General features: G+C 34.3%; 1 protein-coding gene and 1 pseudogene across 2 annotated transcripts; one reads left to right on the top strand and one right to left on the bottom strand.

The window, feature by feature from the left end:
* Nucleotides 1–1,625: 1,625 nt before the first annotated feature.
* Nucleotides 1,626–6,921, top strand: LOC112038752 (zinc finger CCCH domain-containing protein 30). Of its 2 annotated transcripts, none has more exons than XM_065760536.1 (2): nucleotides 1,626–2,015; nucleotides 4,055–6,921. In XM_065760536.1, the coding sequence occupies exon 2, from the start codon at nucleotides 4,072–4,074 to the stop codon at nucleotides 6,286–6,288; it is 2,217 nt and encodes a 738-aa protein (XP_065616608.1). In that variant the 5' UTR covers nucleotides 1,626–2,015; nucleotides 4,055–4,071; the 3' UTR covers nucleotides 6,289–6,921. The 2 variants fall into 2 exon arrangements, with proteins under 2 accessions (XP_065616608.1, XP_023927363.1); XM_024071595.2 differs by having other exon boundaries at nucleotides 1,627–2,015; nucleotides 4,061–6,921.
* A 3,180-nt stretch (nucleotides 6,922–10,101) lies between these two features.
* LOC112038759 (protein DETOXIFICATION 43-like) lies at nucleotides 10,102–16,431 on the bottom strand (annotated as a pseudogene).
* Between the last annotated feature and the right edge of the window lie 304 nt (nucleotides 16,432–16,735).

Raw genomic sequence — 16,735 nt, 5'->3', positions numbered from 1 at the left:
TATTAGATAAAGAATTAAAAGGTTTAATGACATAGTATTTTTTTTTCTTCATAATTATGTATAAATCAAAGTTGTATAAATAGTGGACTAACATTAAAGTGATATTCGTTTCACTCACAACTTAACATCTTCATAAGTTATAAAAAATATCATGAAAAAAGAACTTATCCTTAATATTCCTTAACCTTATCACAAGTACTCTTGTAACTGTTTAAAGTTTTGATTTAAAGTAACTTATCTAATCATTACAATCTTTATTAAACCCTTGACAACATTTGATAAGATGTCTAAATTTTAAAAATATAACAGTTATAGATGTTAATTATACTTTTTAACTTAGGAAAAATTAAAAATTATGCATTATAATTTTGACCTATTTTTAGTTTGGTATTTAAGTTTTATTTTTTTATTCAATTTTTTTTTTTAAACTTCTATTGTACAACCCTTTTGTTCATATTTTTCCAATTTGCACCATTAAGTCCACCAAAATGATGTCATATTGGAAATTGAAAAAAAGACTAAAACTAATAGAGAAAGTTAGACATGAATGCTTAATTGAAAACAGATTAAAATGAAAAGGAAAGAAATGAGAACATGTTAAAATTGGATGCTTAATTTATAATTTAGACATCCATTTGTGTTCTCACTTTTAGAGTTTTAAGCTTTGCTTTAAATTATTCATTTTTAACAATGTAATAAAGATTATAAATCAAATAATGAGATATAATTTAATCTTATCCACTTTGTAATATTACGGATAAATAAATAGATAAGGTGAAAGATGTGAATGATAACTAACTTATGATGAAGTTACCTTATAGATTGATATTTTAAAATTTTGAAACCATTTGTTTATAAGACATACTTTTATTACTCAATTAGCCATTCGTAATATTAGGCTCATACTTTATATATATAACAAAAAAAAATAAATATTGCCTTCTCAAACAAAAAAAGAAAAAGAAAACAAATATATTGGTTTTTTTTTTTTAGAAATGTTACCTCTACAATATTTTCTTAAAAATTTTACAAAAAATTATAAGTGACAAGTTGTAACTAGTTTTAATGTGAGCATATTATTGACGTCACTTTCCTACTCCCTAGTAACAACTTACTATTTAAAATTTGTTATAAAAGTGTTATGAAAATGTTGTAAATATAATATTATTTTTAGAGGAACCCTTTAAAGTTTAGTTCAAGTTCCACTTTTATCTATTAATTTTTTTTTGACAAATTGATAATAAAATTGCATTTTTTTACTATATCTCTTATGTTTAAAAACTTTCAAAAAGATAAAAATATCAATAATTATACCATTAACTCAAATATTTAAATTTCAAATTACATATAAAAAAATACATTTATAGATTAAATATCAATTAACATCCGATTTAAACAAAATATAACATATATATTAAGAATGTATTTTAAACGATTAAAATTTTAAAATATATAGCAACTTTAAATATTTTAACCGAAATTAGTTTAGTGAGAAAAAAATTTTGTTTGTTTTTTTTTTTTTTTTTCAACATCCAACAGGTGAAACCGGTAAACTCCTTTTCCCCCACTTAAGAAGTCCTGTATGTCATTTGGACTTTCATTTCTCACGCATTTCAATGCCATTTCATTTCCATTTCCATTTCCATTTCATTTTCCTTCGTCACAACTCACAACCCCCCACTCTACCCCGGGAATTAAATTTAAAATCCCCCCCCACTCTCTCTCCGTAAAACAAATTCCCATTTCCCATTTTCCCTTTCCCAATTCCAATTCCAATTCGTTTGCTCTTTCTTTCTCTCTCTCTCTCTTCCTCGGAATCATCGGTGCGATTGTTTTGACACACACACACAGAGCAAAAATGGAAGAAGAAGCTTTCTCAAGTTTTCTTCACTCAAATTCTTCAGTCTCTCCGTTTCTTTCGCACTCTCTTCTCTTCGCTTCAGATCGATGAAGACCAACTGTAACAGATCTCTACTTCCCTGATCTTTCGTATATCTCAGATTCTCATATAATCGGTGAGTTTTTTTTTTTTTGGTTATAGAAGTTTTGGTTGAAATTTTTTACTCTTTAGGCTGAGTTTGTTTTGTTTGTTTATACTGTGATTTTTCATTTTTTCAAGTGAACTGTGATTTTTGCTTTAGAGTGATCTGTGTGAAAAGTTTCGAGCTTAATGATTATATGCTTTGGTTTTTTGCTTTATTGTTTGAAAGAGTGTGTTTTTGATCTGAGCTTGAACTGGTTTCTTGTGTTTGGTTGCTGAGAAAGTGGAGGAAAACGAAGGAAAAAAAAAGGAAAGGAAACGGAAAATTATTTGGAATCTCTCTCTCTCTCTCCTAAATTTGTTTTGAGAGTGATTTATTTGTTTTTTTAGCTGATTCTGAACTGTTTGTTTCTCGAGAAGAAAATTGTTTGGAATTTCTCTCTCTTTCTCTTCTGAATTTGGTTTTGAGAGTGATTTTTAAGCTGATTTTGAACTGTTTGTTTCTCGAGAAGAGAATTGTTTTGATTCTCTCTCTCTCTCTCTCTCTCTCTCTCTTGTTTTGAGAGCGACTTTTTAGCTGATTTTGGCTAGTGCGATTGCGTTTTGATCCGATCTTGAACTAATTTTCTTATTGTTTGGTTTCCAAGAAAGTGGAAGAAAACGAAGGAGTACAAAAGTTGTTGGATTTAAAAAAAAATTATGCTCTGATTACTGTGCGGGTGTGTTATAGTATAAAATATTCGATTGCCTAGGTCCTGTTTGGTTGCCTTGAAAATGAAGGAAAAGGACGGAAAATTATAGTAGTGGAATTTTTCTTTTTGTAAAAGTCTCTGTTTTTTGATTGGTTCGTACAACCCGAGAAATCTGGAAGTTAAATTTTGTTCCTTTTTTTTTTTCTATAGGTGAATATGGTAGAAAATTTTTTTGGGTCATAAATTTAAAGTTTTTTTATTTTATTTTATTTATTTTTAATTTTTATAATTCTCAGCCTCTAATTTAGGCGATAATATTCGATGATGCTTATAGATTCTTGATATAAGGAAGACTTTAGCTTTGAGAGGAATTAATACGATTCTCTTTTGTTTTCATACATGGGTGTTTTTGTAAAGGACCAAAAAATGTCATAGATTAGCTCTAGATGATTCTAGATTATTTTGTTTTATATATGGCTATTTTTGTTAAGGAACAAAAAAAAAAAATTTGAGATTTAGCTTTAGGTGATTCTAGATTACATTTTGTTTTTTGTAAATGGGTATTTTGGTAAAGGAATGTATAGATGGAATAGATTAACTTTAGACGATCCTAGGTGATGTGTTGTATGACTTTAGCTAAGATTCTCTTTATTGATCATTGGCTAGGATTTAAGCTTTTTGGATATGAGTGATTTTCTATATTCTCTTTTTGGTAGATGCTATAGGATTTGAAACTTTTGTGGTGTTTGTGGTTACTTGTTGGTGTAGGGGGTGATTTGAAGTCTCTTAATTTCTTGATTCTCTGAGTTAGGGAATGTGATTTTATGAATTGTTGTTGCTTTGCTAAAGGGGCGTTTGGTTGGGTGGTTTAAGAGTTTTTAAACAATATTACATATATTTTCATACATTTTTTTCATTCACATGTATTTTCAAAAAATCCAAACATCGTTACTAGAACAACGTTACCAAACGGCCCTGTGTGAGGAATTGTCTTTTAACTAACTGATGATGCATGGGTTTTGTATAAGTGTGGCTATTATTTGTGAACTCTCTCAGAAGTGATTCAGCTCTTTTTGTTACTGTGAAATGTTGGGAAAGATTCCAAAAAGCATAAAATTCCATTATTTTGCCTGTTTGTTTCCCCAAGCAGATGGAGTAACTTTAGGATCTGGATGAATTAATAGCTGATGTTTTGTGAATGCTATATGTTAGGACCATATGATTCTTATATGACATGGACATGCATCGATTTGCTATGTGTTTTTCTCTAGACTGGTCTTTGTCCATTCATTTGGTCCATTTGAATATGAATAAAAGATTTTAATGGGTTCTTATATATCTAAATTTTAATGGAGATGTGTTTTGTTTTTTGGATTTTGAGTTTCAGCTAATTGAAGAATGTGCAGTGGTCCAGAGCAATCAAAATCATCACCACCATCAGCATCATCTACATCTCCATCTGTGTCAACTGTAGAAACCACATCTAACAACAAAGACATGAATAGCCTAACTGTTCAAACTGAAGATTCTTTTTCCAACTTGCTCGACCTTGCTGCTAACAATGATGTTGAAGGCTTTAAGCAATGCATCGAGAGGGATGCTTCTTCGATTGATGAGGTTGGACTCTGGTATGTCCGCCAAAGAGGCTCAAAACAAGTTGTTCCTGAGAATAGAACTCCATTAATGGTTGCTGCAACCTTCGGCAGTGTTGACGTTCTTGAATTCATACTCGTGCATTCTGAGGCTGATGTGAACTTTTCATGTGGCCAAGATAAAACCACTGCCCTTCACTGTGCTGCTTCTGGCGGATCTCTTAATGCAGTTGATGTTGTAAAGCTGCTTTTATTAGCCGGTGCTGATCCAAATTGTAAAGATGCCAATGGTCTTCGCCCCATTGATGTTGTTGTTGATGTTGTTCCTGCAAAGTTGCAGAGCATGAGAGTGGCTCTTGAAGAGCTTCTCTCTCACAATGCTTCTGATGGCTCCGGTGGTGAGCGCCATCTACAAGTGTCTACTAGTTCCTCAGGTTCTGACTCACCAACTCTATCTTCGTCACCAGAACATGGGTTGCCATCTCCTTCTGAGTTTGTATCTTCTCCTTTGAAGTATAATGATGCACCTATTCATTTTGCATTGGAGAAGAAAGAGTACCCTGTTGATCCGTCTCTCCCTGACATTAAGAACATTATTTATGCGACGGATGAGTTCCGCATGTTCTCATTCAAGGTTCGTCCTTGTTCACGAGCCTACTCCCACGATTGGACTGAGTGCCCATTTGTGCACCCTGGAGAAAATGCTCGTAGAAGAGACCCGAGGAAGTACCACTACAGCTGTGTGCCTTGCCCTGATTTTCGAAAGGGGGCTTGTAGACGTGGGGATATGTGTGAATATGCTCATGGAGTTTTTGAGTGCTGGCTCCACCCGGCACAATACCGGACTCGGCTCTGCAAGGATGGTACCAGCTGCAATAGACGGGTCTGTTTCTTTGCGCACACAGCCGAGGAGCTCCGCCCCTTGTATGTATCTACTGGCTCTGCTGTCCCATCACCTCGCTCATCTGCCTCCGCTGCTAGTGTCATGGACATGGCTGCTGCAATGAACCTTTTACCTGGTTCGCCTTCATCAATCTCTGCCATGTCGCCTTCGCCATTTGCTCAACCCATGTCTCCATCTGCAAATAATGGAATTTCACACTCATCTATGGGCTGGCCCCAGCCAAATGTACCAACCCTTAATCTTCCTGGAAGCAACCTTCAATCTAGTCGCTTGAGATCTTCTCTTAGTGCCCGAGATATCCCCCCTGAGGATTATAATATGCTGTCTGATTTTGATGCCCAGCAACAGCTTTTAAGTGACTTGAATTGTTTTTCACAGTGCCGGTCGAATTCTATCTCTGTGAATCGTTCTGGTCGGTCCAAGACACTAACACCTTCAAACCTTGAAGAGCTATTCTCTTCTGAGGTCTCAATGTCTCCCCGATATTCTGATGCAGCAGCTTCTGCTGTGTTCTCCCCTACTCACAAATCTGCTCTTCTCAATCAATACCAACAGCAGCAGAGCATGCTATCACCCATTAACACAAATGTTTTCTCCCCAAAAAGTGTTGAGCACCATTTATTGCAGGCTTCGTTTGGTGTTCCATCCCCAGGAAGGATGTCTCCTAGGAGTGTAGAGCCGATCTCCCCAATGGGCTCCCGACTCTCTGCATTTGCTCAGCGCGAGAAGCAGCACCAACAGCTGCGCAGCCTCAGCTCACGGGATCTTGGAACCAATAACCCAGCCTCAATTGTTGGCTCTCCTGTGAATTCTTGGGGGAAATGGGGCTCCCCAAATGGAAAATTGGATTGGTTGGCTAATGGAGATGAAGTGGGGCAACTGCGAAGATCATCTTCTTTTGAGCTTGATAACAATGGGGAGGAGCCTGACTTGTCTTGGGTCCAATCTCTAGTTAAGGAATCACCACCTGAGATGACGAAAGAGAAGTTGGCAGTTCCGGTCTCAGGTGCTGCAGCGTCCGGTGAGGGTTTGAATTCTAATTCTCAAATTGAATCCGTTGATCATTCAGTTTTAGGAGCTTGGCTTGAACAGATGCAGCTTGATCAGCTTGTAGTTTAGCGAAATCGAATTTTTTTTTTACTCGATGAGATAGGGGAAAAAAATTGGAAGGTACATACAATTTTTTGTGGGTTACTGTTTTCTGTTCGGGAAGGTAACAGCACGGAAGCTTGAGATTGGTGGTGAAGGGTGAAGAATGACGGGATAAAGTTCTGGAAATGATTCAATATTTTTTTACCATTTATTGTTTACAGCAGAAGTATGGAGAGAAGGAAACCTCTCTCTGGGCTAAATATTAAAGAAAACCAGTCCAGGTTAGGTATCTCTCTTTAAAGATATCTGTTCTTAGGGTAATTTTTTCTTCCCTGAACTTTCATTTCCTTCTTAGAGGAAGCTGAATGTTAAATTGCAACAAAATCATTAGCTTTGTAACTTCTTAAAAATGTTATCTTTTTTCTTCAATATTCCCTTGGGTTGAGCCATTATTGGTTGAACAAAGAAAAAGATTGTGGGGGAGGTTAGGTCTCAAGATGGGGTTCAAAATGGTTTTCAGGGATGTGTTTCCATTCAAGAATTCAATATTTTGTAAGGTTAGTGAGAGAAAAGTGGGGGGAAGGAAATATGTTTTATTTGATGTTGTAAAACTCAATTAAAGTTGTTATTATATCAATACCTTTATTTTTTGTTCCTTAAGAGTGCCTGTCCTGTTCTTATCTTTATCTTTTCCTACATTCACTTTGTTATTCTCCTTACTTGATTGTTTAGAATGTGGGGTTTATTATTTGAGAAAGTATGAGGATCCTGGTCCTACAAGTGGATATATATGGATTCTTTCAATCTTTCTTGAGAAGATCAGCAAATGGATGATCCTTCTTTCTTAACTATAATGAGGGGTTTTTGATGTAGAGTGTGGTAGGGTATCATGTACCTTGTTTTTGATGCTCACCACTCACCATTTTTATCTCATAAAGTGGGTGGGTGGGTCATTATCAAGAATGAGATGAATAATGGTTGTGTTCATGCTTGGAATTTTTTGGTAGTGATATGTGGGGGCATCATTTGTTGGTAGGGTTTCCATGGCTTTTCTTTTAATGGTCGGTTGGGCATTTTGGATGCTTAGTTTCCAATTCTTTGGTGTGGTAGGTTATGTCTCACAAGTCACAACATTATCAAAATATACTGATCAGTCATCATCATTACAGCTTGGTGCTGCCCTGTCCAAAGCTTCATTATCATTAATGGTTACCAACACGCTTAGGTTTTTATAATTTTAGTGATGCTTTAAGCATCTTTTATGCTTTTCAAACATAGTGGTTAAAATTTTAAAATGGTATAAATGGGTCTCAAAACTATTGAACTTTTGTTTTAAAATTGTCTTTATATTTGAAAGTGTTTCAAAATGGTCCTTATTGTCATTTGATTGAAAATTCTAATGTAACAAACAAGATTCATGAGACCAAGATCGATGATGTGACATGAAATCTATTCGTCATATTAGCAAATTTCATTCGTTAGATGATGGTAAGGGTATCATTGATAAAGTATTGGGACTAAAGTGAAACAAAGACCAAAGGTTGATGGCTAAATTTGCAATTTAACACAACGAAAAATAAGTACTATTGAGTGTGTTAGGTTTTTAAGTGTTGGCTCATTTCATGACGTTTGTAATAAATTTCAAGTTCATTGGTGTAAATTTCAAGCTTATCAAGTTATTAGTGTAATTTACTCGTAATTTACTCGGGTCAGAATTTGCTGCTCAAAGAAGAAAAAGTTTCTATTTGCTCAATAGGAGGAGTTGATCTTTTGCCTATTATCTTTCATCAAAATGAAATTTTGAGCGAAACTTATTTTTTATTGGAAAGAAGACATTGGGGTTTCAAAACAAACCCAAATTCGACTTATAATTTGGATTTGAAACGAGTGAGAAATAGTAGTTTTTGAGAAGAGGTAAATTCCTACCATCACTCTTTTAACTCTCATCGATCGGTTTTAGGTGTTATGTTGAAACCTTATAACACTTGTATAAAGCCTCCTAAACATAACTTTTCAGAGGTGAAGAGAGGTGCGAACCTTATGCTAAGCAAAGAGAAATAAAAAATAGTCTCCATCTCGATGAACCCTATGCAATAAAGAGAAAAAAAGAGTCCATTTTGGTGAACCCATGAATACAGTGTGCGTTTTAGTTGGTGTTATCAAAGCTTGAAACAACATAACCAACCAACCAAGTGTGGCACTCTCTGTCTCTGGTATTCAAAATTTTCAAGGAGGGTACTTGGAGTCGGTTAAAAGGTCCGGGAGTAATCATTCATAAGGTTCCTTAAAAGGAATTCTTGTACCAAGAATTCAGAAGTTTTGAAGCTGGTTCGGGTCGCAGTAGCAAGTTAAACTATCAAGCAATGTAGCACAGATACAAATATGATATGTAGTACGACATGATATATAGTACGGTGACATGACATTTTTTTTAAAATTAGGATATAATACGTCGAAGATACGACGATTAATTAATTAATATTTATTTTTAAGTATATATATTTTATATTTGGAATAAGATATGTTTATTTTAAATTTAAAAAGTATGTAACAATGATGAAATGTTTGGAAATATATCTAAAATTAATTTAAAGACAATAAAATATTGTTTAAGATATAAACAAAAGAGTTCAAATAAACTAGACACCTATAAAAGAGTTCAAATAAACAACATTCAACATAAAAAAATAGAACAGCTGAATTAAAAAATGATTTTTCAGTGCGTACTTGACACTTTTGTGTCTGTGTTAGATACGTGTTTGACACCAGTATGTTGGCAATTTTGCTGTGTCCGTGTTTCCTAGATATCAAGTAGTGTCTAGGGTAAAGAGGTTTCAACTATATTGTAAAACTTCTCTTCTATCGTGAATTGGCTTATTGGGTTAGAGGCACTCTTATAGTAGTTTTTCCTTTAGAGTCGTTCTCCATCGGTTTTCCACTATGTAACCATATCTCTATGTTTGATTTGGTGACTTGTTGGTTTGTGGTGCTTAAATTGCAATAACTATGACCACATAATTGTTTATTTTTATTCTTAACTTAATTGATAAATCCGTTGTATAATCAGCATAAAGTAAGTGTAAACTTACAAGGCAATGAAGTTTATAGAAGTGTAGTTCCACAAGATTGTATTCTTACGCAATTTGCTTTGGATCTTCAGTTCTACTTCTACTAGTAAGAATTGGAACCTTAAATTATATTCCAGAACTGTTAAGTTTGTTTTTATTACAATCATCTAGCCCAAACTATACCCACTATTAAGGTGTATTTGCAAAATGTTGATTACCAAACTTCAAAATTTGGTAAACAACACTTTTTAACTTAAAATTTCAGAATCAACACTTAGTTTGATAAGTGGCAATGTCTACAGCATTTGTAATATGTACTATTAAATTATTAATTTAGATTTAAATTTGGTTGGTAAGTTAATATTACTAATTATTCTCAAACAAGAGTGTTGATTGTAAAATTTCAAAGTTTATGGTGCATATTATGATCCATAAAAGTTTCTCAGAATATCTTATTGGAGGTGGCACAGGTTAAGCTTTTGAAATAGTTTGCACTTTCCAATCTCAATGCAAAGACTCAGGTGTAATTGTGTAAACATCAATATGATTCATATAACAACACTTGAGCATGTATATTATAGCCATCATGCCAAGGGTAGAGATGGTAAAAATATTAACTAGTAGCTGAATCCAAAATATAAAAATTCATTACAATAGAGAGACATAATAAGCTTTGTAGACTACAAATAATCCGTAGAATTCATTCTCTTGAGAAAACACTTCTTTGTTGCTGTTCACTGTAATTGTTGCTTAAAATATTTTAGGACGAAAATTAGATGGTTCCAATGTGTCTCTCTATGTATCTTATTGGAGGAGGTGGCATATAATGTTCATGAGAGTGGCAAATCTGCACGGTTTTCGCCCTGAGGAAGCGCCAAGGACCAGTTGCTGTGCCCACCCTGCAATTGTAATTGCACAAGAGAGAAAAAAGAAGAAGAAGAAAAAAGCTTCAGAATCTTTCAATTTCCATGGTTCCACATACTTTTGTGCGTACGTAAAAGTACTGAAACTAAGCATTCAAGGAATGGTGTAAATTAAAATGTGGAAATATTTTGTTCATGATTAATGTTTTAGACACAATTTTGTCCTCAAATATTCAAACTCGCTGAGATGACAAGTTCTTATTGATTTTCATATAGGCTTATCACTGACCCTACTTTATTTTCCATCATTGAAAACAGGTTGACTAAGCAGATGAGATTTTTTTTTGAAAAAAGTTGTGTTTATAGACTGATTGTTTGACTATAGATTTCATAAGTGAACAACAAATTGAATATAAGAAGGAGAATCACCTCCAAACACCAGCAATTGTACGCAATCCCATGTAGATAACTAAGGCATACCAGATTCCAAGATAACCTATGTATTTAGCAAGGAGGTATTCTGAGGTAATACTTGCAATAGCCATCATAATCTGGATAAAAAGAAGAAGAAACTTATCAAGAACTATTAATGAAGGAAAAGTTCAGAAAGACAAAAATAAAAAATTATTGAGGACTTGTTTATAGTGTAATCAAAAGAGGGCTAGCTAATAAACTTGCCATTGAATATGCAGTGTATGCAAAGTCAGCTGCTCCATAGTTCACACCATCAAGAACAAAAGCAAAGGTGTTTATAGGTTGTGTTCCAGCAATAAACTGATCAACCAAAAGGGAATATGTCAGCTATAATGGGTGAGAAATTATTAACATGTACTTATTTTAATGTTAGCGGGAATATACCGGAATGCCTAAATACATAAGGTGCAGAACATTTTTATCATTGGTAAATACTCCAGCTCAAAGTATATAAACCAGATCCAACCAGAACAAGGAGCCCAAAACCAGCAACAAGACCCATCTGCATGGTCAAAAGTGATTGGCAAATTGAGTCTCATCTAAACACTTCAATGCTAAATGAAGTCAATGAAGCATAGTGTGCTAAACTACCACTTGTGGAAATGTTGAATTTAATCATTTAGCCATTATTCTAACTGAGTGAATGTACTTGTATGTATAGAAATATAAATACCTGCGATACCCGGATGGCAGTTTCTACTGCCTTTTTTAAGTCCTTCTCAGCAAATGCACAAGCTAGAATAGCCTAAAAGAATGGAGAAAGTAAAGTGATATATCATTAGTCTCTGCTGGGAATAAAGCAATTAGTTAGAACAGGAAAACTACATGCTACATTATTTAGAAGTTGCCAAATCATTGTTAGTTTTTTCACACATACACACAGCATCAAGCTATATATATATGATTCAAACCCATTGAAGCATCTTGATATACATTAAAATACATTAAATGGTGACATTATACTAAGATTACTGTTAGGGACAACAATTTTCACAACTATTGATATGGCTTGTTGTGTTTGGAGTATTATTACCTTTTTTTGGGTTCACCATTGACATCACTTTTTATTATACACTAAACACAACGAGCCATGTTTGCAGTTGTGCAAAATGTTGAGTCCTATAATTCTTGTCTAATATAAAAATTAACTAGCTTGATGGGGGAAAAAAAGGCATTGCCTACCTGTCCAGCAACAACCAAACCATCAGCAAGAAGTGATGATGTTAACCAGACCTGCAAACAAATCTGGAATGCAGCCATTGGAGTAGGGCCAAGCCTTGCAGCCAATGATGCGACAAAGGTCACACAAGATGTCACAACTATAACTCTTGACAGCATCAGAAAACTTGCATGATCAATCCAAAAGCATAAAGGGAGTTAAAATGAGCTATTAGAAGCACCTAAGAGTAAGTAATAATGCTTTGTGATAAATTAACATTTATCCCAAAAGTTTAAACTATTAGAAAGTAGTAAATTTAATCATCATTTTTGAAAGGGTTTGGATTTGTGTGAAAACCCAAGAGTTTGTTTAGACCCTCAATTAAAAATTACGGCTTAATTGCTTTTACTTTAACTTATTTAAGTGTGGAACAAGAGTAAATGAATCGCAATCACTAGATCTACTCTAGTGCATACACATGAACAACAAACAATAAAAGTAAAGCACAAGAGTAAGAGAAGAGAAATGCAAACACAAGATAATATCAAGACGTGTTATCGAAGAGGAAACCGAAGAACTCGGAGAAAAACCTCTTTGCGACCCTCCAAGTTGAAATCGATCCACTAGTGAATAAATTGGAGTATATGAATAGCAAAAGACCTTTCAAGCCTAGTGTACCCAATGTACTTGAGCTCTCCAAGCTCTTGCTACCAACGGACTTCTTGGAGTCTTATCTTTACTAGTTTTTCGGATCCCGCAATACACCTGATTGGATTTACTAAGCCTCACCAGCTTCTTTTGGCATATCTCCAAAGCTTCCCAAGCTCCAAAACACTTACTACACTCTGAAAAGGTGTGGGTTGTGTTTGGGTATAAATCTCCTCTCAAGATATGACAATGGGAGAGGGAATGAGAAAAGGCTACAATAATTTTTCACTGAGGATGAGTAGCTCTCTCTCTAAAGGTGGGTGTGTTGTATTGTAGAAAACCTATCTAGGGGTTTTCTTTCTGAATAGTCTCCTTTTACTTTTGTGGGTAATGTGGGTATATATGGTATGAGCGAAGGGTAAGAAAGTCACATTTAAAATCTTCCAGGTAAAATGTTTCACGGGTACCTCACGAGATGACTTGTCTCGCGGAGCACTTGCGAAATGCAACTTGACACTTGACTCTTCAGCTTTCAGCATGTGCTTTTCAGATGGCCTTTTCGTGGGTTGCTTTACTCGCGAGCTTCTTGCGAGTTAGTTGCAAAATTTCACTGATCTTCATTGCATGCTTTATTTTTCATGAACTTAATATTAAATCCAATACAATAAAATCCCAGAAAATACAAGGAAATAAATTAATGCAATTACAACACTTTTTGTCATGGAATAAAGCCAACATAAAACATAGTGGTAAATCACAACTTTACAACTTTGAAATCATAATGAATAGGAATGCTCATATATATATATATATATATATATGTTTCACTTTTGAAGTTAAAATTCCAAATAGAGCAGACACTGGAAGAGGAGATGAAGCCTAGTACCATTTTTAACAAACTGACCAAATTGTAACCCCCTCCATTTTGGAGCAAAGATATTTACTTCTTGAATCAATCTCAAGAAAAGAATCAGAGCAATTAGGTACTTACAAGGAACATCAATTATGTGAGAATGTGCAGTGGCTGGATAATCAAAAAGGATAATATTGACTTTTGATACAACTTACTGTGAAAGAGCATGTGCAATGGCTGCACCCTTGACTCCCATATGCAAAACAAAGATGAATATGGGTTCCAAAACCACATCCATTCCTTCTCCAATAGCTATATAGAATAAGCCCAAAAAAGAAAAAGAAAAAAAGAACCTGAGTTAGAGGAACTGTCCAACAATATTGGTGTGTGTTTGGAATGTGAAAGGTCAGTTTTTCCCAAGCAGAGTGATCGGGTGACTTGGCCTTGCGACTTGACTGAGTTGTGAGTTTGAGTCGTGAGCTAACAGAATGGCCAGACTAGAAGTTTTGTCCTGCAGTGCTTCAGCTGGCGTGACTCTTCAGCTCCTCTGCATGCTTTACACGTGTGCCTCCTTTGGCGACTTGACAGTCGCGAGATCCCGTCGCGAGGCCCTGCTGAATGCACACTCTTGAGCTTTTCTTCACACTTTCTTACACAGTACCCTTACATGATTCCCACCTAAATACAGAGTTTCTAAATACTGAATTACAAGTAAATTGGCAGAAAATAAAGCCAACAAAATGGTTAATTAAATTCAACCTTACAAAAGTTTTACCTCAAGAGGCATTTAAAAGTTGGCCAAATTTGAACTTTAATCAATCTTCAATGCTACATTAATGTGGCTTAACAAAAGTATATTAACAATAAATTCTATACTTAGGATATTTCGAGTTTGAGATTTATATATTTTTTAATAAATTTGGATTTAGATTAGATTCTTTCAATCTAAACATGTCTTTTCCCATTATGTAAGTGCAAAGAAATAGATCAAAGTGGAGCAAAATGAATTGACGTGATCGGAATGGACCGGATTGGACTAAATGAAACAAAGTGGACCAAATGAACATAATAGGACTGAGTCGGACTGAGTGGACTGAGTTGGACCAAATGGAACAAAGTGGACCAAATGGATAGGATAAGACCAAATAGGAACAAGGTGGATTGAATAAAATCGAATGGAACGAAGTGGATAGAATGGACTGAACGGGACCAAATTAGTCCATAGTGGACCGAATAGGACCAAGTGGATTGAATAGGACTGAAGTGGAGACCGAATAGAACAAAAGTGAACAAAATGGACCGAATGGGACCAAAGTGGACCGAACGGCCTGAATAGGACTGAAGTGGATCAAAGTGGATAGAATGGACCGAATAGAACCAAAGCAGACAGAATGGAATGAATAGGAAAAAAGTGACATCATGGATTGAATAGGACCGAAGTGCACATAATAGAACTGATGTGGACGGAATAGAGCAAATGTGGACTGAATGGACCAAAGTGAATTGAATAAGATGGAATTGACTAAATTGGATTGAATAGAACTTTAGTGGACCGAATGGACTAAATAGAACTGAATGGACCGAATAGGACCAAATTGAACTGAAGAGGACATAATGGACCAAATAGAAGTAATGTGGACCGAATAAGAGTTTTGAATATTTATCATTTTTATTGCATTTTTTGGGCTCATATTTCTGATTTCTAATGTCTATTTTATTTTATTTTTTGTATTTTTTAACTCAAAAACTAAAGAATTTAGCCTAAATATAGTAAAATTTCATACTTTTCAACCCAAAAATTAAGAAAAAAAGAAGAAGATTTTTTGAGCTAAACTTGAAAATAAAAACTACAAAAAGAATTAATTTAAGGCCCAATTAGTCTAAAATGGATTGAAGGGGGACCAAATTGATTGAGTGGACCAAATAGGACCGAAGTAGACCTAATTGGACCAAATAAAAATTGTTTAATTTTTAGGGAGAACAAATTATTTTCAAAAAAATTTTAGGGAAAAAAATTATACATTATATTACAATACAAAATAATTATTTATTCCTATGCATCATGTGAATTTGTGACTATTTAACCTAACAAATAAGTAGAGTTTTATATGTGTTAGTATGGGTTGTAGAAAAGAAAAGAAATAAAAATAGAAAAGTGAAGAGTGCCACTGGAATGAAAAATAAAAAGGATAGCAGTCAGGTGTGTGATGCAGTGAGCATAGTGAAGAAAGAAAAATTGTGATGCAATGAGTGCAGTGAAGAAAGAAAAGCCGTGTGTGTAAAAGCAAAGAAGACCGGGAGATTTTCTTTAGACACGAGAAATATACAAGAAAAGATTAATTTGGAATTTTTCTCTAGGGATATATTTTGGGTACTGCAACCATGGGTAGTTGTTGTATTCAGTGTGATTGGAGATTTTAGGTTAGTTTATATTATTTCTAGAGAGATATTATTGTATTTGGTATGGGTCTCAAGTTAGGCATAAACTTCAGAGGATATTGCATTTGATTTGACAATAGTAAAATCATTGTAGCTCTATGGATATAAGCAAATTGCCGAACTATATAAATATTGTCTTGTGTGATTATTTTATTTTATGCATATTTTTTCTCTATTTTTGCATCTCACAGATTTGAGAATTTACTACTATATGCCCTATAGCAAGAACCTCCCAAAACTTCTGACTTTAATGATCATTTGATCACTCTGGCAAAGCTTGATTTTGCTCGAGCAAGATTATTGTACTTTAACATCTTCAAGCAATTCTTTACATTTAAAAAAGAAAAAGAAAAAAAGAACAACCTTGATATTTGGAATTTGCCAATCTAAATAAGAACTTGGTTTGATGTAAAGAATATAGATAAATAGTAGTTTGTGAGGATTTAGTAGCTATGAAGACCTACTAAAAAAAGGCTTCAAGATTTGATAAGGAAGCTCTAACGCCAAAAAAGAAATTGCCAATTGCAAGAAGCAAGGTGGGAAAATAAATATAAAATTTATAAGGATGAAAGAACACATGCAATAACCTTTTTTTGGAATTTCACAGAAGAAGGAAACAGAAGAGTACGTCAATGGATTACGATTGAAACTATCACCAATCTCCATGGTTATTGTTGGGCATATTATGACCCAAAGCCACATGTTCTTGTAGAACAAGTATATTAATCTTTGGTTAGTCTAGAGTTCTCTAGTATATAAAACTTACATTGAGTGCATTATAAACTGAAGTGCTTAATATAGTTGTTGAGGCCTTAAACACATAAACCTTTGTGTGTAGGGACGGAGGTAGCCTTTGGCTTGGGGGGCAATGGCCCCCCTAAATTGTTTTTTTTTTAGAATATTTGAATATATATTAGGTATTAATTTTAGTAATTTTGTTCTATAAAATTACACTTTGCCACCTTAATAA

The sequence above is a fragment of the Quercus suber genome, unplaced genomic scaffold, assembly GCF_002906115.3.
Source record: "Quercus suber isolate HL8 unplaced genomic scaffold, Cork oak 2.0 scaffold_371, whole genome shotgun sequence".
Taxonomy (NCBI): domain Eukaryota; kingdom Viridiplantae; phylum Streptophyta; class Magnoliopsida; order Fagales; family Fagaceae; genus Quercus; species Quercus suber.
Note: the sequence above shows the minus strand (reverse complement) of the source record. Positions and strands in the feature narration are given on the sequence as shown.

What these genes read in the sequence shown, in the direction of transcription:
- LOC112038752 (XM_065760536.1), top strand. Translation starts at nt 4,072, where the DNA reads ATGTGCAGTGGTCCAGAGCAATCAAAATCATCACCACCATCAGCATCA.